The sequence below is a fragment of the Empidonax traillii genome, unplaced genomic scaffold (assembly GCF_003031625.1).
Source record: "Empidonax traillii isolate 1590-97213 ecotype Southwest subspecies unplaced genomic scaffold, ASM303162v1 scaffold824:size280585, whole genome shotgun sequence".
NCBI lineage: Eukaryota > Metazoa > Chordata > Aves > Passeriformes > Tyrannidae > Empidonax > Empidonax traillii.
In genome coordinates, this window is record NW_020956017.1 from 196,251 (window position 1) to 221,653 (window position 25,403).

The following is a 25,403-nucleotide window of genomic DNA, read 5'->3' on the forward strand; positions in this document are numbered from 1 at the left end:
AGTTTACAGCAGTCAAACACCTATTCTTGTCTCAAAAAAATAAAAAATCTCAAGCATTAAGTGCACAATTGTGCAATGACACACAGAGACAAGTTCTTTTTTGCCACCATGGACAGCAGAAACAGACCAAAACCCCTCCTGCAAGTTCAAGACACCATCTAGAGTTGTTAAACATCACCACGGTGGCACAACAGGAGCTCCTATTAGGAGTTCACCTGCAGTTTCCTGCTAGCTGGTGCCACTACACTAACACATGTAGACTACTCCTTCCTACCAAACAAACTATGGCAAAACAAGGCAAGAGCAGTCAGCAGTGGTTTTGCAATCATGTCACCCCAGTTCTGTTCAGAACAAGGCTTGTCTGTGAGTGAGTGCAGGAGCCCCAGCTACACAAAAGCTCCAAACTGAAGAGTGAACACACATTTCCAAGTAGCCCCAAACTCATTCATCAACAATCTGTGTTTCTCTACATCCCAGACAGAGTCAAGAAGCTGAGACATTAGTTCCTCAGAAACTTTATTTTCATTCAAGCTACAGAAATAAAGTAGTACCTTCCAATTTCTCATCATATTTTCTGTGTATTTGTACGGCTCAGGGTGAGATGCACTAGGATAAACTACCCTGTACATACGGAGGAAGATAAGGCTCAAAAACTAGCTTTACTTTAAAGAATGCCAAACCTTACCTAGGAGGTTGGCTCCAACTCTTTGATAACATTAATAGGCACAACATAGGAAAAAAGATTATCTAAACTACCTATTGAAAGCAAAATCCAATAATTCATTACAGAAAGTCAAAGAAACCTTTCAGAAATAAAAAAACAATTTTCTACTTTGAAAAAATAGATGAGTAATTTTTGCTTTATATATGATATATTCACACACACACTTTCAAGTATCATTTTCACTATTATCATACTTACATGGCTAGAGATAAGAAAATGAAATCCCATAAGCAGATTATTATGCCAAAGAAGTCACAGAGTCTTTATCTGGGTTTAGCAACACCTGGAATTCTCCATGGTATCACATTGACTAAAAAAGCAGTGACTAGACTCAGTGTAATTTTTCCCTTTATTAAACATGTTTTAATAAGGCTTGAAAAGTATCAGGATTTAGAAAAACGGAGATGAGAAAAGCAGAGGCAGTCAAACCCCACGCAGCCATAAACCCCACAAATTCTCAGCTAAGCTTGTCACACGCTCAGTACTAGCAGGGAGTATTAAATAAAAAAAAAAAAATCTGAGTAATGTTTGGTTAGCAGGCAAACTGATACCAACAGACAAACTTCAACTAGGATGTTTTTACATTTAAGGCATCACACAAAACAAGTTAACACTGGGAAATTTAACAGTCAACATGTGCACAGCCACAGTTCACGTTTATCTCTGGACATTGGAACCTGCTTTATTTCAAAACAGAAAGGTTAGAAGGGAATCCCATAGTCTTTTGGGAAAGTGCCAGGCAGCCACCAGGCAAGAGCAGGAGGGACCATGGTTTTTATCACAGGGGAAGGAATTTAAGTGCTTTTTAAAGGCTTTGCTGCAGTGCCTGAGCCAGATGACTGAAAACAAATTCTGGTGGAATACAAAACTAAGAGCTAAGAGGCAGAAAAATATGTTCAAGCAGCTAAAGTGAATGGGCGTCCCACAGAAATCAAAATGGCAAACCTTCAAGATTTAACAGCTTCTGGAGCTTGGAAGTGACGGAGAGGTACAGCAGGTACATTCGATAGGTCTGATTCCATACTGCTTGTTAATATGCTCTGCACTTCTCTCAGCCTAATTTGGACAGACAGGTATGAAATGTCTCAAAGTGAACCAGGTATAACTATTTCCTTACTGGTCATGTCATTTTTCATTTGTCTGTTTCTTGCCCGATGTGAAAAGGCACAAATTTTGCATTAGAAAAGTTTATTGTAAGACCTAACTAAAACCTAATCACAGAAGAATTTTGTGGAAACCACCGACTGTTCTTAACAGGGCAAAGTCATCTAAAAGTGAAGTGCCACTGAAAGCTTTATGGGTTTAACTATCAAGCTCAACTATTTGGTTGAGTACTTCAGTGAAGGATATTCTTAAAATCTAGTTTTAAAGCCATCAGGCCTAGACTCAAAAATAAAGCTTCTTGGAAACATGGAAAGTCACATATCGAAGGGAAGATATATTTTACAGACTGAAATGTAACAAATTTATTTTTTCTTTTAGTAAGGGCCCCATGGAGTCCCGAACAATTTTTCCCAGCATTTCAGTAGGAAAAGATTCCATTAGGTAGGATAGAGGAATTGAGCTCAGTCCAAGCTTGGCTAAAAGCTACTGTTCCAAGTTTCCAGAATTTGGCTAACATTAAAATTAAGTTTCCTGAGCTAGAGACAGCCTGAAACACAAGACAGTGACAAGCAAAGCAAGACAAACAGGAAGTGACAATGAAAAGCATTGCACAGACTTCCAGTACACCCAGAAGCTGGCAATTCACACATACTCCTCATCTGTTACCCATCTTCCCAGGCTGTGTTTCCGCACGTTCTTACACCTCTTCGAACACAGCAAGTTTCTGCTTTCCTTGCTCTGCTGGTTTTGTACCACACAAAACCGCTTCTGAATGAAGATGATTTGGACTCTTTAGTCTTCCCAGGCTTACTAAAACCACACACAGTCAATGGCTACCAACCCTTCAGAGTTTAACAACATTGAGTATTTTGCACCAACATTAGATACTTAAATGTTTACTGCTTTTTTCCTCTCTTGAGCCTGTGGCTGTTTTATTGATACACAGAATGGAAAGCTCTCAGTTTTCTCCTGTAGCGCAAATACAAACTACACCATTATAATCAGAAGAACATTAGTATGCAGCACAAAGTGATTTGCAAGCTGGAGAAAACTAGGTTCACGGTTATTTACTTCTTCTAACAGTGAATTAGAGGCATAGGTTATATATTTGAAAAAGCAACTATGCCAGCTAATTTTCTCTCAAGTCTTCTAGAAATATCACAATTGTTACAGGGCAGCAAAGAGCCTCGAATCAACCTACCTGCAGTTTCATATTACAGTGCAAGTCAGTTGGCTGCTTAAAGAGGCTCAGGCTGAAAAATCAGAGACCATACCAAAAGAAATCAATCGTTTTTCTAGATGAAAAAATGCCGCTGCCCTAAATAATATTCTGCTCAGACTTGCAGTGAAATGAGACAAAACCAATACTATGTGCTTCTCAGAACAGCATTCAGGCTAATCTCAGCACTCTTTACAAAAGGGAAGCACTACCAGCATTTTGGAATGACACTCCCTTTAGTGAGCCTGGCCACAGTGCTCCCAAATTACACACACAAAGACAACTCAAAGTCACCACTCAGGAAGCCGATTCATCTTTACGTTCCCATGCATGCAAGCATTACTGATGATTAGCTGAAGCTCTAAGCTGGAAAACAGACAGGAATTGCCATATTCCACTATCACTGGTCTTATTAAACAAACCCGACTTGCTCTGCACACCTGCAGAATCAGGACAGGCAATCAATTTCACAGAATCCACAGAAACTTGCCTTAACAGCTCTCTCCACATCCAACACCTATCCTGGTTAATGACCAATACTGAAGGCATAGTATCATTAGATACAGATACCTACTCTAAGTGCTCCTATTAAACAGCCATAATAATGATCCAGACATCACTGTAATTAACGATCTAGACCTTTTTGGTATAGTCTGATATGCTCTTTATGACACACACATTTCTGATAAAATGTGCAAAAAAGCGTTCAAGTCTATTTTAGCACTCAGGGGACTTCAGTGCCTTAATTGGGCAGATCCAACTGAAGCTTTACTGCCACAGTGACTGAACTTGCTTTAAGGAGTTATCAAAGATCAACCCCCCAATAAGCACCTGCCTTAAAATTTCACTGAAGAAAGGCTACACAGCCCTGTCAAGACCTTTACTCACACACCAAGAAAATAAGAAACAAGCAATAAAGCACTGATCTTGCTGCATACTCTGCTTTAAATGAGCGGAAAGAAAAAGCATCTCATCTTTTGCTCAAAACAAGGTAACTCGATGACCTTCAGTTTCCCCCCATCCTGCAAGTCAAGCAAACTTACAGCTCCCACAGCAACTTTCAAAGGGTGAAATGAAACTTCAGTTAGCAACACTATCTAGATCCTCACATGCTTTCATTTTGTAGCCATGTCTCTAGTGCGCTTTACTTGTACTTTGTAAAGGAATTACATCCTTAGAGCAGAATCACTCACTAAAGCACTTTTAGTGTAGCTCCTACCTGAAACTAAACAGCTTTCTATGTACCCTTGAAATTCTTGGTTGGCACAAAACAAAGCCAAAAGAGAAACAACGCAAACCGTTAGCAATTCGACCAACCACTAAGAAAAAACAGTAGCCACATCAATATAATTTCACTTTGATATAGGGTGCTATCTAATAGATTTATTAAAAGTTTCAACAGACTATAGCTCCAGACTTTACCTTTCTTGGAAGACACTACTACAACAGAAGCCACAGTAGAGACTGCCTTGTCACAAGAGGTACAAATACTTGCTGTATAGATGGAGAAATAAAAGGACAAATCTAGTTGTCTAAAAGACAATTCACTGTACACATTTTATTTACAGTTTTGTACACTGTCTTAATATGAATGGGACCGCTTTTCTACTTGAGCCATTTTAACCAAAGCAAAATAACCTAAGTAATACAATGTGTTAAAATACAGCATAAGATACAAAAACAGACATACTATTTCTAGTAAGGAATGTAAATTATGGTGTTACATTAAAAAAAAAAATCCACATTTATGTTGAGGAAATCACACAAACAGATCACTGATTTGACTGAAATGCATAAGTTTGTAGCAAAGCTCTGATGTTACAAAAAAACCAAAAAAATTACCAAAGAATGCACAAAATTAATGTTTATTCCACCTTTGTCATACTCCCAGATTCTTCACCAAATGTTACATGAGCAAAAACAACTGAAATCAAAATATCACTAATGTTATCAAATAGGGAAAACAAATAAATTAATCTAGCAGCCATCAGCATAGGTTACAGCAAAGATGATGCTGTATAAAAAAATTGCTAGAAAACTGTATGCACCATTCTCGTTTCCAAACCAGCAAAATGTTACTGCATACAATGCAAATGTAGAACAGAGTAATTTCCTGCAGGTACAGAAATGCAACTTCTTTTCTGAATACTGTGGATAAACAAATAACTTTTTTTGTAATAGTAATGTTTCTACCAAGCTAATACAGAGTGGGCCAGAAACACATTTATGTATTTAGGGGGTGAAGTGTACTAAAATTCCGATTGGTAATGGTTATTTCGGCCAAAATAGAAAAATTGAACACAGAAGTACAAGACAAAGGCGAATGAGACTTCTCACAAATCTTAGCAACATTTAGATGGAAATCAAATTTAAATGTAGTCCACTCTGCTTTTGAAGAGGCTTTGGTTCAGCTCCCAATCTCGATTGCTTGACGCAGTCTCCTATGAAAGAATACTCAGAAGGTGTCGTCTTAAACAACAAACCTATTTTTAGTGGTGGAGCCGCTCTTAGTAGCTGTGTCTGCATGGGACTGATAACCAATCACTATCTTTGGAGGAAGTCCTAATCTTTCCTTGTATACCCTCCTGGAGGAAAAAAAAAAAAATAGAACAACAGTTTAAGCAAAGTCCTTAGGAAGGAATTTAGTATCAGGACACCTGCTTTTAACATATGCTGACACCATCAAAAAGAGTTAGTTGCCTACTTGGAAACAGTTTCTCAGATATGAATAAAGGACTTGAAATACAATTCTTCTAGCTTATTACATCTGAAACCCACTTACAGTTTTGTAAAATGACTTACCACATATAAAATAAGACAAGCCCTTGCAAAAAATTAACAGGCTTACATAAATATAGAACAAGGATTCTACTCCATTCATACGAGTATCATTGTTATCAGTAAGCTGTATTCCCACATGCGCACACCTCTGCTGCAGAGTTGCTGTCTTTGCTTTAAGTACTGATATAGAAAGCAGCCCCCCACGGAACTGGCCCTGATCAGCTACTCAACAGCAGCTTTAAGAAAAATCAGCTTGGACCTTATATCTTAAGAGAAAGAAGCAGCAGTACCTTCCTTAGACACACACATTGTGTTCATTAGACACTAATGGCCACTCCTGTCTGGAGTCATGGCAATATGACAGCTGATGATCAACACAACTTACCTTGCTGCTCTACTGTTACTTTCCACCTTTACAAACTGACATGCTGCAACAGAACTCACATTATCTACAGGTACTAAGTAAAACAAATGAGAACTTCTAACAAGATTTGTGTTCAATTCTTCATCGTTTCTTATCTACAGTGAAGTAGTACAAAGTAATTACTAGCACATGCCCATACAAAAAACTACACCATACCACAGATTTGGCACAGAATTACTTAAACTTGAGATACAGCTCTGCAAAAGCTACGTTTTCCTGAAGTGCATTCTCTATCAAGTTAGCTGGCTTTAAATGAATGGTTACACTTCATATATTCAAGACACCAATCACGTTACTTACCCTATATGTGTAACTGCATCCCTGTTTTCACATTCAGTTGTCCATATTGCTATTTTGTCACCCTTAGTTCTAACATTAACAACAGCACCACATACATCATCACTGTAGTCATCAAACGACTCCCCAATAAGGCACAGCAGCTAGAAAACAAAGCAGTAGTTCAGAGTCACAATTCTGCTCCACAGACAAACACTCAGTGTACACAAGAACTGAGGAATGCTACATTTTACTGCCTACAGCCACTTGCCATATAGCAATCATTTTCTGTTTATTGCAGTGTCTTCCTGAAGTTCCAAATGTTACAAGTGAATGTCAACTCAGGTGTAGTAAGACATCTTCCTCTGACTATGAATTTTCCATTCCTCCTCCTGTCCCATCAGTTACAAGTTCTGACACAACTGATCATTTACACAGTGCTGCCTCCTACCCCCTCCTCCCAATCCAAAACAAGGTAAGAATTAAAGCAATGTCTTCTTTCTACAGTACATTTAACATGGTAGACAAATCTGAAATTTTAAGTGTTTCCCTCCATTACCTAGGAAGAACCTGTAAAGAACTACTTGCATAGTATCAGCCATGTAAGGTTTAACTTCAATGCTGAAGTCTATCAACGCAGAGCTAAATCAGACTGCAGCCAGATGAGAAGTGCTATTCAATCAAGTGTTACTTCCAGCAGCACAGTCAGGAAGCTTCAGTGTTTCCATAAACTCTACAGTGGGCATCAGTGCTCCTGAACAGTGTGCAGTGCAAGTGCACCAATAAAAGTGTACAAGTAACACAGGATTCTTCCCAGCAGGTTTCTAATGGTGAAGCATGGAACTGGCAGATGTATTATACTTCAGGAACATCATACTGAATGGGGGTCACATCCCCATGCAACATGCTAACTGTGAAAGGGATACTGAAAATCTTCAAACTTGCAACCTAGTCAAAACTTACAGTTTTTTGTGGTTGAGACACTCATCTAGTCCATGCTGAATTAAAAATCCTTCTACACGCTGAAGTCTCTGAATGAACACCTGTTCAATTCACTTGCACAGTACATTAAATACAGTGCTATTATATCAGTTCTCCAGAATCACTTATAACATTTGGAAATTCAACACATTTGCAACTTTTCAAACAAAGCAGGTCTTCCAGCACTCATGAGACCTACAAGGGCTGGCTTCATCAAGGAAATACAAAAAGGACAATGTGTGCTAATGAATAAATCTGGTATAACTACTTATGCTTTAAATGTTACACCCAACTGCAGGCTGCACACACTCGATGAGTAACGCAAGCCATAAATGGCTAAGATTAAACCACACACAAACATGCAAAATATTGATCAACAGCCTTAGTACACACACGGGCAAAGATGACTACCATGTTTAATAAACACTAGTCAGGTGCACTCCTCATGAATGTTGCACAACAGGGAAGAAAGTCTTCTCAACTCAAGTTTAATTTACAGTTAAGATCATTGTATTACAATAAAAAATTTGTTCCAAAAGGGAATTATAAAGGCTTTGATTTTTATTGGAGAAAATTGGTTACATATAATTACTGGAATTAGAAGTGACAGGGTTGCTTTAGAGCACATATCAGTCACCCAGGTATTTAGGCTCTGTGCCATTGCTTGCTGCTAAACAAAAATCAGAGCCCTCTAACCTTAAGTCTACTCAGACTACCTACATGTTTCCAAGCCACATGTAATGGCTGGCAGGAATCAGGACTCATACACACCAAATGCAGGCCAAAATGTGTAGGCCAAATGCACACAGCGAGACATTAATTTACTCACGTGCAGTCACACTGCTTAGTAGTGTAATGCTCCCAATCCTCTCTTCAAATCAACAACTACAGTGACTAGAAAGATCCTGAAAGTTCAAGGGGTTTTGATACCTCTGCTTTCAGAATGAAGGCCATTTCTCCCTTTTAAACAGATGCAATACTTCTTGCCTCTCATACAAGCAAGGAAGAAAGACCAGAGATTTGCTAAGACTACTGCTGCTGCCCTGTCTACAATCTGTGTCTCTAAACCCAGATCACAGTAGACTGTTTTAGGCTCTTCTGAGTCAGTTCCTAGACAATGCAGTCATATCCTTTCCTACAACACATTTAATGTAACCCACATAATCTCTAGAAATATATTTACCACTCAGTTAAATCTATTCCTAAGAGAGAACAGCAATGGAAAATGTATTTATAGTGTACACACAGGATGAACATACTATTGCTTGCCTATCCTAGTGTTAGGATAAATACAGAAAGAGCAAAAATAAATCAGTCATTTGTTTCAGCAAGGCCCAAACCTGAGAACTTTTCACTTTTCCAGAAGTATTTGTACAAAAAAAAATTTTATATTTAGGCAGTTGAATCTGCAAGTTACACTAAAGACAGTGTAGTGTTATCACAGTAGCTCAACAGCTGTTCTGTACATTCCACAGGAAAAGGTTAATCTGTCCTGCAGAGATCTCTGCCTGTTGCAACAAAGCATTGAAGAGAATACAACTACATTAAGGATCGCTATTGAAAGATCACATTTCAAATACAAGCCTGTCAACCAAAGCTTATAGGACACACAACTGACAAGAAGTTTAGGAGATCAGTGAGGCACACAAAGATCAAACCAGTTAAAATATTTTAACGCAAACACAAGACTCCTCAGCTGCAACTAGTCAGGCCGTAGTGCTTACTGTCTCTAGCCAGAAGCGATCAAGGTCACTTCGTCTCTGCTGTTTGTTTAGTGTAATTAGCCATCGTCCTCCTCGCTTGTTTTTTTCATCTTCCCACATGGGTTCAATCCCATCCTGCAAAAAACGGCCAGAAGTTACATCAGACTCAGTCTATATTTTTCCTACAGAATAACCAAAAGGCAAATGATAGCTGAAATAGTAAGTTAAGAAAAAAAAATGTATAGTTTAAGATTATTAAACACTGTCTCACACCAATACCAAAGGTCCAAAATAGCTTAACAAGTGCACTTTCTCTAATTAATCTTTATTTCTACAGAAGAATCATAGCCCAGGCAAGCCTTAGCTACATGTGACATTAAAAAAAACCTGAGGCAACAGGCAAAGTCAAGCACCCACTTTGCCTTGCAAGAAACTAGAATGTAGCTGCTAATTTTATCTGGAGTCCTTATTTTATGTCTTGGACTCAGTGCAATGTGAGCCAAGTGCTTCGCTTATGCATACAGATTATTTCACTGAAACAGACACCTTTGGCAGTCTATCTCACTGACTTTCTTCATGCAGAAGGTGAGAATAAGAAGGTTTTCACTTCAGGATTAAAAAAAAAAGGGGGAAGAAAAAATCAACATATCATTTCAAAGCAAACTCTGATTCACATTTTACCGATGGCCCTGGCACTGAATTAAATGACTCTGGATGTGCTGATCCACCAGCTATGTTGCACTTCAGAAGGTCATTCAAAAAGTAAGTAATTGTCTAGACAAAGGAATTTGGTTAAGAACTATCCATTAAGAGAACTGCACTACAGAACTTAGGCTGAAAACAAGAAGTGTTCAACATGCAGGATGGAGTGGTGTCAGCTCACTGTAAATATAACACCCTCACTGGCAGCTGCAGATCTTAAACTACTTCAGCACCTTTAAGAGGCACTCTTAGGAGGTCACAACTAAAGGACAACAGTAAGAGATGGCTCATGAATCTGCAACAGTTGCCAATTTATACCTGTTTCACACAGTTATATAACTAAATTTTCACTGCTTGATGATAAGCAAACACATGATAGATACACGTACTTAAAAAACAAATTTAAGACACATGCAAAAAATACAAGCATGATCCATAGATATCTTACCCTCTGAAGGGCTTGCAGCTTCTAAAAATTCTAGTAAGGTTTTTCAGTCACCAAGAATATCATTACCTTCCCAAACTCAAGCAGCATCACCTCTTCACTACCTAAAGCTGCTGGGGTTTACAAATGAGGTACAGTCTGCTGAGGAGTCCCAGCCCCTTGCTGTGCTTTATGAGCAGAGGAGGAACCAGGCACCACTACTGCAGGGACTATTTAGGTATTTGAATCCAGAAAGGAAGCTGTGTGTTAGAACAACTTCCAAGAGGTAAGGATTTAATTTAGAGCTCCAATTCTGATCTCCACCCTAGCTGAGGCATGACTTCATGTACCCTTTCCCATAAGCATTTTCTATTCACCAGTTTGGGCACTTCCTCAGTGTGCTTCAAGTGTTCATGTTGAGCACAATTCTCTATTTCACACACAAGTAACAAAGCATTTAACTGGCAGCGTGAAAATTAATAGGAGTGTTGTCCACCTGGCTAGTAGAATCCATAAAGAAATTCCATACTGGAAAAACACTCCTGCCTCCTGTAGACATTTTAACTCATTTCACATCAAGTGATAAAGGTGGAAAACCTTTCATATTATAAAAATTTACACAGTTATTTGCACAAATATCTCAAATGTAGGTTGGAGACAAACAGCAACACGTTAAACGTACTGTCTGTGGTGAGTGTTAAAGCAAGTACTTGCATTTCATAAGTTAGTGACAGCCTGGTTTTCAGACAGCACGTATTTGGGACTTCCTAAAAAAAATTAACACCTTTAGGATATTCCCAACCATGTTCCTAAATGTCTTAAGTGAAATATTTGGACAATATCTTGCTTGGTCAGGAAACCATCCATAAACATCCATAACTGAAAAGAAAAAAAAGGAAAGTTAGCAAGCATACCTTAAAGAGCGAGTAGTCACAGCCAGGCATTAAATTACTAGAGAGCTGGATATGGTTGTATAAACTATTGGAGGGAAAAAAGTGGGATTAAAAACTAAGCATCATTTTACAGTACAAAATTCTCAAAGAATTTAAGACATGACCAAACAAGACCCAAAAATTAAGGAGCAATTAAGTTATTTCAAAAGCAATCCTACTTCTTAAGTATTTTTCAACAGTATAAAAGCATATGCTTTAAGATGTTCTGGACTTAAAGCAGCAGAACAGAAGCCAGTTTATGAACACTTGTGGGGTTCCTATACCAATGCTCCTTTTAAACCTAGTTCCAACAAAGTTATTAGGAACATAACTCACTGAGCTTTCATGGCAACAAGTTCTGCATACATGTGTATTCTGGATGTATACATACATAGAATAATTGTTTATATTTCTAAAGTTAATCTCACTGCAGAGAATGTTTTTAAAAGAAACAATCAACTTTGCTACTCTAGGTATGAATGCTCTAGGCCCAATAGTTTGAATTAAGGACTCAAATGGAAGAACAGATGACACACAACAAAACAAAATATATATTCAGAATTAAATTTACAATGTGCAATTCAGAGAAACACACTGAAAGGAGTACATACTGTCTCCTCCTCTAGCAAGGAGACAGATTACTTTTGTTCCCTCCTGCCTGCACATATTACAACAACCTGTAGCCCAAGACTAACTAACATTCAGGCACAGTTCAGCACCAAAAAGGAAATTAATTAGTGTGGTGTTCTTTCTATGAGAAATCAGGCACAGGAATTTACAGTGCCAGTTAAAAGAAGCAAGTTTTTAAATGTGTATCTTAACCATAACATTTTCTTCCCAGAAGAACACACTTATGCCTTATCCAACTACAAAGGAGGTTTAACTTCTTAGTTGCTTCTGACTGATTTTATACCCTCACCGCAGACATCTCCATTAAGGACTTCTTTTCATTACCCAAACAATCTTGGTTATAGGAGCTCAAAAACTTACCCTTAACCAACTTTATTAGGGCAGCTAAATTTGTTCAAAGCTCACATCACATACCCCAAGTCTCCAAACTATGGTTCACTCAACCATTAATCACCCCCAGAATAGGAATGGGAAAGCTGGTTACAAGCCCAGAATCCCATTCCCCTCCCTGTGATGATTGCACTGATAAGGCTACTGAAAATGTAGAAGCATTTTTTCTCCCCTATTGGTGCTAATTAGTCATCTTACTCTGCTAAGGCACCGTGTCTCTCCCTTGCTGATCACATCCAAAAAAAGCATGCAACAAAAAATTTAAAAACCCTACCACTCAATGTACCATGAAGCACTAAGAAAGCGATATTGCTTTTCTTCTACCCTCAGTTTCATGCCACTTGCATTTTCTCCATATTTTCATCATTACAGCAAGCAAAATGTTTCATGCCAACCACCCAAATCTGACTGAAGCCACTGTTTGGAAAGTACAAGCCTACCTTCAAAGGCTTTGGAAGCCTTTCACAGACCTGCAAATCAGAATGAAGGTCATTTCTTCTGTAACCTCTAACACACTTCTTTCAAGGATGCCATTAATCTGCACGAACCTCAAGTACTGTGCTCCAGATTCAGGTACCCTTGAACATGTGCAGTGAGCCAGCAGCCTAAGAATTTAATCAAGGGGCAAATTGTAGGGCCAAGGAAATGACAATCAGCTGGTCACCAGAATTTAGAAGGTCCTGCTTTTATGAGATAGCTGCTGCACAAATGAGATTTTCTACATGTGTGTCATGTACATATGAACATGAGCAGTGTCGCAGTGTTACAGCAAGATAACGTGCATTGAAAGTGTGAGCAACTTTTCATTCACATTCTCTTCAAAGGTGACATTCTACCACAAGGCATAGACTTCACCTTCAGTTTTGCAAATATTTCAGATTACACACAAAAATTTTTGGTTAATGGAGTACTTGATGGGGTTCTTGACTTTGACATAAGCTTTGCCAACAAATCCCAGAATTACCATGCAGATTGAAAAATCTTTACTTACGCCCAGAAGTCTTCAACAGTATCAAACTTTGAGATAAGACGAAGATTTGCTTGCCAAGTTTTGCTCTTGTCATTTTTAAAAAACCAGAGTGCCCATCTAAAGAAAAATAAAGTATTAAAAATGTAATTATTAGTATTGTTATATCCAAACTAATTGCAAACCTTAATATATTAACCAGCACAGAGGTCAGTTTTCATCAATAAGCTACACGATAAATTCTGTTCTCAAATACTTTACAGATAACAATATTTGTGTTCACATGACAAGAATCACGACAGACTTGATCTATCCATTTAGGAAAATATTTTAAATATTTTTGGAACTTTACTAAGACTCTAAGCTTCACATGTTCCATTTCTCCTTGCAGCCACTGCTAAACTGCAGTTGCCTACCACAAATAACTGATTATGGTCTAAAACAACAACTATTCAAACCAGAAACACAGCTCCCTGTCCAGTAATTTCCTTGTAAAGGTTACATAAGCTAGTTATATCACTCCAAAGCTATACATGCACATACAAGGAAAGCATACATTCTAAAAGGGAAGCTGCCTTAAGCTTACTAATGGCAGCAATCTTAAACTCCCACGAGTTCATCGTTTCAAGTTCTAAAATCAGCATATATAAAGACAAGACTAAATGAAAAAATCATAATCTCTGAGTACAAATCCCAACACATTATAAACTGAACCTTTCACACAAAGATGCTCTTTCTGGATCTAAAATGCATCATTTAAAAAGCTGGAATGGAATACCTGATAAGGCATTTAACCAAACAAGTTTATTTTTCACTCCAATCACTCCAGTAGTGTTGAAATCATTCAGGTTTGCACTGGAGTAGATTTATATTGTCACAGCAAAGAATTTTAAGTCACCAGATATCAATCCGTTGTTCTGAGACCCTTCCTGACATTCCAAACCTTGTATTACAAGTTTACTCCTTTCCAGTAATAGCCTCCCTACCACTTGTAAAGGAGCGTCACTACCAATTTAATCAAGGCGTTTCAAGGAAATAGAGGAAGTATGGAAGCTGAGAGACAACAAGGAAAATGGGATGCATGCAGCATAGCACTACTCAAAACTTAAGAAAAGAGTAAGGTGTCACCTGGTAAAAGGTTCACTTTGGGGTAGCACCTACCTACCAACACAAAGCACTGGGCATCCCACATTAACTCTCCAGCTGACTTGGAGGAAATTACTTCCTAGCTGGTCTTTTTGAAGCTGTAGGAAGGCTTGGATTTTTCACTAACTTTTAACTACAAGTTTTTACGACTGGCACCTTAAATTACTCAAGTACAAGGCAAGGCTTTCCAGTTCTGCTGGGCAGCAACTTCAGCTCAGTGTCAGACTATTAAAATACACCAGACAAAAGCAGTAAAAGCTCTGCTCATCTCCAACTAAAAGCAAAGCCATGCTCTTTCCAAGTACCTGGCTGCATTTTGAAAATTTGCAAAGACTTGACTTTCAACTTCTGTAACTGCACTATCTGAAAAGACTCTGGATATTAAAAACTGGATCAGATTCTATTTCGTCTGCAACCTCACGGCAAAAATCTTCAAAAAAAACCCCAGAACTCTGAAAATACTCCTAGAAAAAGTAAGGTAAACAAGAACTGCAAAGCCACAGGCATTTTTCTGTCTTTGGTAAAATTAAAATCACGCTTCTGTACTATTTACCTGTTTTGTAGTGGATGTTTAATATACTGTTCAGGGCTGGCAACCTCCTGACTAGGTGCTGGCTCAGTTTTCTCCTCTTCTGCTGGTTGAGGGGGGTTGGGAGTGGTTTCCTGTTTGAAGAAAGGAGTTATTAATACATTCCTTCTCAGTTTTTATTGAAGTGATTTTGTTCTTTGAAGTAACTTTAAGAAGGCTGAAGGCAAGAGTTCCTACAATTAATTTTGATTAGAGGGCCTAAATCACATCATGGAAGCATAATTTGTATCCCTTTATTCTTCAACATCTGAACAGGCCCTACAATAAATCCTAACTGCAGGAAAATTCACATTTTGCTGTTCAGTGATTTGCTTCCTATGTCATTTGTTTCCAGAATGGTTTATTTACATACTTGTCTGACTTTGAAACAGTTTTGAGAGTTACTTCAGAAATATACAATATACTACGTTATCCAGGAGATGCACATCTAAAATAAATTTAGAGAGTAATAATTTCAGAAGGAAAATTATTTTTAATTAGTTTCTGACAAAGTATTACTGGAAACAGGTGTACAATCGCTGTTATTTAGAAAAATCTATTACAAGTAGAAGATAGACCTATTTGTCTGAGGTCTGGAATCCACTATTGAAAGCAGATAGAAGCCAAGCCAGTTTGTAGTTATCTTTGTATTTGCAACATCATCACCAACCAAACAGCAGAATTTAAACATGCATAGGTTCTCAAATTTCAAAATGAAATAAATGTAATTACTGGTTTAGCACAGATTAGACTGATCCCAAGTGTTATTTTTTCAACTTCCTAGTGTTTTTTTCAAATCTCTAGTTTTCAACAGTGATAGAAATGTTAAAGATAATTAAATGAAAAATAGTAAAATATATTCTCTTTGCATGCAAACTCCCTCAGGCTCATCATTCAGTTCGAGAAGCCACTGTGTCAGGTTTGAAATTCTAATGCCATTCCTTCAAACCAGGGCACACAAAGGTTTATTGTGAGGCCAAGTGTCCCTGCCAGTTACCATCATCTCTCCCTAATCTAGAAAAAAAATCACAGAAACATGGAATGAGGACTATAGCTCATTCCCTACAGCTAACACAAAAATGCCTATAGAGCTGACCCCATGAAAGAAAAACCACTTCAGTAATACAAACAAAAGCTAACTACAGCAGACCCAAGGACTCCAGACACTTCTAAATGCGGCAATGCAAAAGTAGTATTTAAGAAGTAATTTAAACTTTGTGGTCTTAAGAGAACAAATTACCATAGGGGTGGATTAAGTAATGGTAAGTCATTTAATTAATGGAACAGTTTACTCCAGGCTTCCACACAACTCAGTTTATCATCACACCAAAGCTGCTGAAAAAAAGTGGAATGGATTGGAAGTGATAACACTGTTCAATCTTCACAGACCCAGCTGGTAAGCTCTTCTGATAACACTTTAAGATCTGCCTTAACAGGGATTTTCTTTCCATTATCAACATATTTAGCATTATTAACCATGATATGTTTTACATCAGAGAAGTTACTCTTTTATAATCGAAAATAATGAAGTATGCTTTAGTTTACCAGCTCACCTAGAAAAGCACCTCGGTTCAAAAGCTGGTTTACATCACATTTCAAACACTTCCACATGCACCAATGTCCACTGCAAAGAGACTGAAGCGTGAAGGCCTAACAAGAGCACTAGGGCAGTGCTTTGATTTACAGAGTACAAGGGCCATATTCCTGCCTCTTAATAAAACTAAATGCTTTCTGAAGATTACGCAAAGGGATCATCACTAGCAAACCCACGGAAAAACAGTGTCGAACAATCTGGCATACCTCCTCCAGTGTAATACTGTAAAAAGCTAAACATATTTTCAAAAAACTTACTATGTCCTTCAAATTCTATTTAGAATAAAATTTCACGCAACCACCCCACTGAACAAATTAAGTTAGTCGATACACGAAAGCTGTAGAATACACCAAGGAAGCACTTCAATATTTCCTTCTTTGATTTATCATCTCTGTTGAGTTACAAAAAGCCAAGCACAGACAACTAAAGTTTGTTGCGCCTTCAAGGACTTCTAACTAGAAGATTCAGAAAAATTACATGTGCAAATACAGCTACCATACAAGAAAAGTCTTGCTGACATTTTGGAACAGCACTAGGTTTTGCGCTAAAGCTTGCTTTCATTCGCAGTACTCTGCAGTTGTAACATTTAATATTTACAACTGATTTACAAGTGCTATTACACTAGAATTTTTAGAAATAGACTCATTCCTGCTGAATGCAGACTATCTTTCAAAAATAATTCCAGTTGAAAATTTTATTCATGTTTGCTCAGCAACTAGCTCTCAATACACAAAGGGCTAATACTAAAGTCTACCTGTCACTCTTCCAGAAGTGTCATAACTACATAAACTGGAACAATCAATACAAAGCCACTGAGCACATGCAGGGCTGTGCTGTTTCATAACTTTCAATGCAAGACAACATCAGAAAGGATTAAGGTAGCACATCCAGATAAAAAAAAAAAAAAAAAAAAAAAGGCAATGAGCCTCAATACCTGCCTAGTACATCAACAGTCCCCCTCCACACAATTGCAAATGAAAGACATCTGACTCAGCACATTTTAGTTAAGCCACAACAATAACAAGTCCCTTTAGATATTTCGAAAGCTACAAAGCACTAATGAAACTCAGACTAACCATTATTTCAAGCTCCTGTCCAAAAACAGAACGTGACAGCTCACCTCCAAGGCCCAGCTAACTATGACCTTGACTCAGGACTGTGCCACTCCTCTTCAAAAACTAACCCAGCCAGAACAGACTTTTTTTTTTTTTTTTAACACCAGGCTGCCCCATCAAGGACAGGTACAGCTCTACACGCCAGGTGTAAAGTTGGAAGCAGAGCTTATTATCATAAAACAGTTTTCTAGCTGGTCTCAGACAGAAGCCTAAAGCAAGCGGTTTTTACTTCCTTATATTTCCTACAGCCATCAAGGAAAACAAAAAGAAATATTTTCATTTTTGGTTTGTTAATCATTATCAGCTCTTATTTCCTTTCATCTTACCTTTATCTCACTCTTCTGACTATGAAACTGAAGTGTTTGCATATGAAAGCACTTTTCATTATTAGTCAAATAGGAAATATGTAACTTCACTAATTGTCACTCAAAGTCCATTCCTGGTATCCAATCAATTGTACAGGAAGTTATACAGAATTCTATTCTATAGATACTACATGAACTAATGTTACACTGTCCACATTTTACCAATTCACACCTTGAAACCTTAAAATTGCAACACTATTAACCTAAAGTCAGACTAACTCCACCAGTAGTTTCTGGACTACTAAATTTAAAATCCTTCTTAATACTTAACTATTGCTCGCAACTAATGCATTCTTTAACCTAAAATTGACTTTGCATCTCGAACTAAACTAAGGAACTATTTGGTTTGCTGCTTCTAAAACATATGTAATAAAATACGGTAGTATTACCAGATAAACTGGAAAGCTTCATATGGCCAATCCCACTTCCCATACAGGACAGCACATAATTAAAAGTGACATTTATTCCCTACCCACGTGGTTTTTGATGTAGGAATCAGCTTGCAAAAGTCCATGAAGCATCTGCCTACTCAGCATTTAATGACTGTGAGCATCTGCACGTTACTTGGATTCCGACACTTGCCGATTTAATTGGTGCTATTTACTCTTTCTCCACAGCACATAATGACCAACATATCAAAGGAAGGTGTGCATGTCACCAGGACAGGAAACAAATAGCATTTACAGTAAAAACTGCCTCATCAGGTTTGTCTATTGAAGAGAACAACAAGCTTGACTGGGTTTTACCAAGGGTTTTCAGATGCTGCCCAGACCACGTTCACGTCATTAATTGCCCACGGAAGTTGTTCAGCAAGACCAGTTGAGGGAACGCAACATTAATTGCCTAAAAGGATGTAACCCAGAACTATTATGCGCTCTTGGTGAAGGCTAAGAGAATTAAGTGGGGGAAGAGGTTTCCAAAGTCTTCTTGCACTAAACCAAAATAAGTCACATTCCAGAGCTTTCACTTTCTCATTTAGGGTTTACAGCAGAATGAGAAACATGCATGTCCCAGTTACCTCATGTATAGGGAAAAACATAACCACTGTCTGCTGGTTCTTCTGCTTCTTACACATAGCTCCTGCTATGCTACAGTCGGGATAACAATTCACAAGACCCAAAATCAAGAGCTATTTATTTAAAAATATTCTGGACGGAATAGAAAGGATTAAAGGCCACCCAACACACAAGTATTGTGTTCTGTAAGAAAACAAAGAAAGTGACGATCTGATACCCAACTCTGAGGAATGAGCATACAGCAGTAAAAACTACCAGTGAGTGGTGTGTGTAAGAGCAACTGGAAAAGAGGTACTAATAAGCACCTGTTACCAATTTAACAGTGTGAAGTAGACTCCCAGACACCAGGACAGAGGAAAGATTCCTAGATGTGACATAACAAGGCCTAATACAGAGCAGCTACCCTAACTGCACACAGCATCATTTAGAACACCACAGATTTTCAGATAGAACACAAATGGTAGAACCTGATTTTAACTGAGTGACATCCCCTCAATTTACAACTGAAGTGCAACACACGTACATGAGTACAGGAACAAAAGACTTAAATAAAAAAGTCAGAGGTTTTATAGTAAACATCACCTCAGCTTTAAAAGACACAAAGAATATTTCTAGCCCTTTTGACTTCTGAAAAATGAGTTACATACACTTGAACATACCCATTTAACTCACAACCCCCTGACTAGCATTACCAAACAAGTTACAAGGAATATCAAGAAACTTCAATATCTTCGTGATTTTGTAGCTGCCCCTTGTGCTAAGCCCCCTCATCCCAGCAAGCACTCTGCTGCCGCCTCTGCTACTGGAACACAGAATCTATCCACTTTGCACATCTAAATTTTTTTTAGTTCTAAGGCACTCGGACAAGGAAATAAGAACTTCCCAAAATGCTGAGGTGAGCAGTTCAGATGACTCAAAGGACAAAAAACCCTCTAATCTCCCCACACACCTCTACATGAAGCCACTCCAAATTTCCATGAGTATACTGAGTCACTGGTACAACCAAGCACAGAATTTTCTATCAGATGAAAAATTAGAAACATTCCATTTTCAGGAAAGAATTCAAAACAACATATAATGTCAGTGGTCAAAAGGTGAGTCTTCAAACAAAAAGTGCTGGACATACTACTGGTATGCCTGATGATTGTAAAGGATGCAATACACACAAGCTACTTTGATAAACAGCACTTCAAAAGTGAAAGAAAAATTTAGTTAAGGAAAAAGTTGCATTAATTCACTTTTAAAGTCTGCACTTTTCTTCCTCAATGCCAGCTCTCTACAAAATCCCTTATTTGATTCTCCCCTCTATCCCCTAAAATTCAAACTAATTTTTACTTTACAGAGCTGCCAAAAGGGGTACATTTTCTCATCAAAGTTTCCAATGTACCTCCACACCTGTAGGTACTATTGGTAAATGAAACATAGCTCAGTCTCATATGCTATTTTTATGCATTACCTTGAAATTAGCTTGGTATTTTATATGCTGTATGAAATGTAATTTTTCAAGATTGCTTTTAAAAAAATATTTATCTCAAAAGATTTAAGTTGTCCAACATACTCCTCCTCTCAGAGGAGGTTTTGTATTCAGACAAATGTAATTTACAAAAGCTTAGGACAGATATTCTCAATTATTAAACAGCATGACAGATACATCTATCCTGTATCATTTCAGAAAAATGGAATGAGCAAGCAGCTGTGTTCACAATGCTGCAGCTCAGTGCTGCACTGACTTCAACCACAGCAGGTCACCAACTATTACAGCAGAAACATCCAGCAAAAGAGCAAGTCTAAAGTTAACACTGAACTTACATGCTGTCTGCAAATAACACAAAAGAAATACCTTTCAGCCCACCTTGAATTTTAGGAGCTATTTGAACTTTCCAGAATTTCAAGGCCTTACACCACTATATAAACCCTTGAGATAAGTTTCATTTAAAATAAGTTTTGAGTCCCACCTACTGATAATTAGCTGCTTAAACAAGTATTTTTTCAAATTCTAGGTAACTGAAATTTGATCCTTGTATCCTAAAGTGTGGAGTTAAATTCCCAAGAATTGCACTTATAACAATAACTTCCATTAAGCAAAAATATATTAAAAGAACCATGACGCCCATTTCCAATTTGAATGATGAAGGATCAGATTTACATGCACCTAAAAGTTACAGGCAGCTACAATTTAAAGTCACCTTTGGCAAACTACTATTTACTAAAGCATTACTACTGGTTTTTTTTGTTTACTTCGTGGACTTTTGCAGAGTGTTATCTGATCACATTTAATCCTCAAAGGTTACAGTGAGAGCACTTGAACAGGAAACACTCCTGCATATTCTCACAAATCTAGAATATTCTTAAGAGAAGAAATCTGGATAGCATGAGAAAAAAATGAGTTTTAACCTGTCAGTGTTGCAAAGGGTTAAGTCTACCCTGCAGTGGAGAAGTAAAGCCCCATGCAGTAGGTCTGTATTTTCTTAGAATAATCATCCTTTTCTTAGCTTCCATGGAACTCTCTACAGAACTTCAAACTTCATATTTGTGAAGAGTTTGAAGAATTTTTCAAGCTTCTTAACAATTTGAAAGCATAGAAGTAACTAGAAGCAAGGATTTTAGTAGGAGCCTACTTTAAAAAAAAAAACAACAAACAAACAAACCCACACTCAGTCATATTTTGCATTTCCCAATACACATTTTTACACCAGGGAAGCATCACAGATGACATCTCTAGAAACTCATGTCCAGATTTTGAAGGTCAGGAACAGCAAGGCTTCCCTATGATCAAGAGGTAATCCTAACCACACATGCAATTAAATTGTTCTAGTGGAAAACACACAGCATTTCCGTGACATTGCGCATCCCTGACCTCGGTCACTACGAAAGTCTAACTCTAAGCTTAGGGGGGAGAAGTGAGCCACCTAAAAGGGCAATAAACAAAAACTTTATTATTTACTTCAATTTGAAAACTAGCAAGCACAGCTGATATCTGACTCCTGAAGTCAAACATCCTTCAGCTACAGCAGAACACTGAACAACTGCATTGCTCGAACAGTTGTGTTGCCCCATCTTCCACTTCTACTGGCTCAGCGTGACTGCTCGTGGTGAGCTGGATCTGGGAAACCAATCCTGCTGGGAAACAGGGCGGTAAGATCAATTGTTTACTTTTGGCTAAGTTAGGGCCCCCGATCTACCTAAACGTGCAGCTTAACACTGATGGATAAACAATGCAGAAAGTGATGCAAAGACAGGCTTGTGCCAGCAGCACGGTGCAGACAGCACCACACAGCCAGGCCTTTAGAGTAACTTCAATTTCTAGTGGCTCTGAATACTAGAAATTATTTATCATAATTCCTGCTAAGTTTAACAGCCATAACAGAGCACTGCACTGAGAGGAAGATCTTATCTTCAGGTACACGGGCTACAGCTCAGGAAGATTGGCCTTTGGATGGCAAAACAACTGTGGCTGGAGAACACGGGAAGGGTACTGCTGGTGGTCTGTCTTCCTGTATTAATAACTGACATTCTTCCTGTTCAGAAGTGCTGCCAAGGAATTTATAAATAATGACCAACTTAAATCTCTTCCTCGTAGGTAAAATTTTCTTTCTTTTATTCGCAGATTACAACTATCAAGAGAAGAACTAATGTCCCTTACACAGAGAGGTAAGGTTAATCTTTATTTAAACCCAGTGATTTTCAAACTGAAGCAGTTTTTGTCTAAATGTTAGAAAGCACCTCCAAAAAATGGACTGGCTATTTAACCACAGGCGGTAAGTGCAGCAGCAAGAAACCAACCTTCGCTAGCTGTGTTTTCTTGAAACCCTAACACCCAGCTTTCTGCTGTCTACTCCTCATGATACACAATCATGTGGGATTAGAATAACAACTATACTTGGATCACTTCCAGATGCTTCAGCTCATTATGGAAGCACAGGCTGGGGGCAACGTTTATAAGACAGAGCACAGTACCACGAACATAATTTAATACCTGGAAAAAGAAGGAATTATTTAATTATCATGAAGTGTATATATAACATATATATGTATATATATAAACTTGAATAAAAATATAACTTCGATCCAGAAGGATGACACAACCTGAAAAGGGCAATTCAGTCTACTGAGGCTCAGCAGGCGCGCTGCCGCTCCGGTTGCCCCAACAGCGCGCCTGGGACTGACCGACCCTTCGCTGCCTCCCCGCGGGGCCCCTCGGTCCCTGTGTGTGCCGCTCCGGCAGGAGCCGCCCCGCGGTTCCCGGCCGGCCGCGGCGGCGGGAACCAACATGGCCACCCCCACCGCGCCACATGCGCCGGCCGGCCCGGGCGGCCGCCGGGCCCACACACAATGGGCGCCGCCGGGCCGCCCAACCCGCTCCAGGCGGGCCCTCCCGGAGCCGCCGCCGCACTCCCCGCACCAGGGCGGCGGTGCCGGCACAGCCATGGCCCCGGCTCCGCCGCCCCCTCCCCCGCCCCGGGCCCGGCCCTGGCGAGCGTGCGCTCCTCGCCGGCCTCCCCGGCCACCCGCCCGCCCCGCCAGGCGCCCGCCGCGGCCGGCGGCGCGACGGCTCTAGAAGGAAGAGGAGGAGAAGAAGGAGAAGAAGAAAGTGGAGGACGCGGATGGGGCAGGAGAAAGGCGAGGGGCGGGCGTGCGGGAAGAGGGAGCGCGGCACTCACCGGCTCCACCGCCGCCATCTTACAGCGCTCGGATCGCCGACGCGCCGCGAGGCGGGGCGGGGGCGGGTAAAGGCCGCGGGCCGCACCCGATTGGCCGCCCGACGGTCACGTGGCGCCGGCGGCCGTTTGGGGCGCGATGCCCGCCGGGAGGTGTAGTCCCCGGGGCGCGGGGGGGACGACGGGAAGCCCTCCCGCTCCCGCCCGGGCAGGAAGGGGCGGGCGGCCATGGGGTGGCGCCCCCTGGCGGCGGCGCCGGCACCGCCCGCCCTCGGGGAGCGCCGGAGCCGCCGGAGCGCTCGGGGCTTCCCGGGATTCACATTCCCCTCCACCACCCCACCCCATCCCGGACACATCGGGAACGGGCCCAATGGGATTGTCTGGGGTGGCTCGTGAGAAGTGGTTTTAGCTGCCCGGTTGTTCCCCCGGGAAAAGACACCGGCACAGTAGAACTTTGGCTCAGCGCAGACGGGCACGGTGTTTCGGGTCACGCGCTCTGTTTGTCTCCTTGAATTTGATATTTTGCCGATTCCACACTTTAATTGACTTTGTCACTCCGGGGACACGGTCGGTGACCTTGGCTCACCAGGCAGAAAAAAGTAACAAACAGGAAATTCCGCTTCTCCCCGAACCTGATGGACAGGAGGTACCTGCGTTTTGGTGTGGGGAATGACATCGCATCCAAGCAGTGAGATTGCCCGTGTCTGAGTGCGGTCACATCCCTGGCAGGGAGGTACGGGACAGCAAAGAACGAAGCCAGGAGGTAGGATGCCTTCCACGCATGGGGAAGCAGGAGTTTGTAGGACAAGGAAAAAGTGAGAAGCACTTCCAAGAATAACAGAATCAATTAGGTTGGAAAAGACCTCTGAGATCATCAAGTTCAATTTATAACTGAACACCACGCTGTCACCTAGGCCGTGGCACCAAGTGCCACGTCCACTCTTTCCTTAAACACCTCAAGGACAATGACTCCACCACCTCCCTGGGCAGCCCATTCCAATGTCTAATGACGCCTTCTGTGAAGAAATTCCTCCTGATGTCCAACTAGAACTAGAACTAGCTCCTGGTGTAGCTTGAGGCAATGTTCTCTTGGTCTGTCTCTTGTTGCCTCAAAGAAGAGAATGACCCCCACCTGGCTACAACCTCCTTTCAGGTTGTTGTTGTATCTCTTCCCCACACTTCCCCAAATCAGTGGGAAGCCGTTGGCAAAGGTAAAATCACATAATGGTTTCTGTTGGGAAAGACCTTTAAGATCGAGTCCAACAGTTAACACAGCACCACCCAGCCCACTCTTAAACCATATCCATAAGCACCACATCCACATGTTTTCTGAACACTTCCCGGAAGGGTGATTCTACCACTCCCCTGGGCAACCTGTTAAACCAGGTAATCCCAGCCATGGAATTCATTTCAGCGTCATGATTTGATTTTTGTTTGACAAAGGCAGAGGGTTCAATAAAGTAATATTTTACCTGCCACCTCACATCTCTAAAGAAAAACAAAACAAATTTATATTTAAGTTCTTAACCTTTTATAATAATAAGTACCATAACAGTTTTCAAAGTGAAAGAACAGGGACATGTCTTTATCCCAGCTATAAAACAGAAATTGAGGAAGAAAATATTTCTCCCTAAACAGTATAATGTTAAATCATGTTATGACGGCAAAATAAGAACATAATCTA

General features: G+C 39.9%; 1 protein-coding gene across 1 annotated transcript; it reads right to left on the minus strand.

The window, feature by feature from the left end:
* Positions 1 to 499: 499 nt before the first annotated feature.
* LOC114066890 (eukaryotic translation initiation factor 4E) lies at positions 500 to 23,802 on the minus strand. Its single transcript, XM_027901947.1, has 7 exons — positions 23,723 to 23,802; positions 14,957 to 15,066; positions 13,282 to 13,377; positions 11,253 to 11,316; positions 9,234 to 9,347; positions 6,553 to 6,692; positions 500 to 5,632 (listed from the first exon to the last, which is right to left on the minus strand). Exons 1-7 carry the CDS (start codon positions 23,738 to 23,740, stop codon positions 5,518 to 5,520), a joined length of 657 nt encoding a protein of 218 aa, XP_027757748.1. The 5' UTR covers positions 23,741 to 23,802; the 3' UTR covers positions 500 to 5,517.
* Positions 23,803 to 25,403: the final 1,601 nt, after the last annotated feature.

Bases quoted from the DNA above. Each gene is read 5' to 3' on its own strand.
- LOC114066890 (XM_027901947.1), bottom strand. The intron at 13,378-14,956 runs GTAAATAGTACA...ATTTTTCTTTAG, and splicing joins AAACATCCACTACAAAACAG to ATGGGCACTCTGGTTTTTTA. The intron at 11,317-13,281 runs GTAAGTAAAGAT...TCCCTCCAATAG, and splicing joins ACTGTTGAAGACTTCTGGGC to TTTATACAACCATATCCAGC.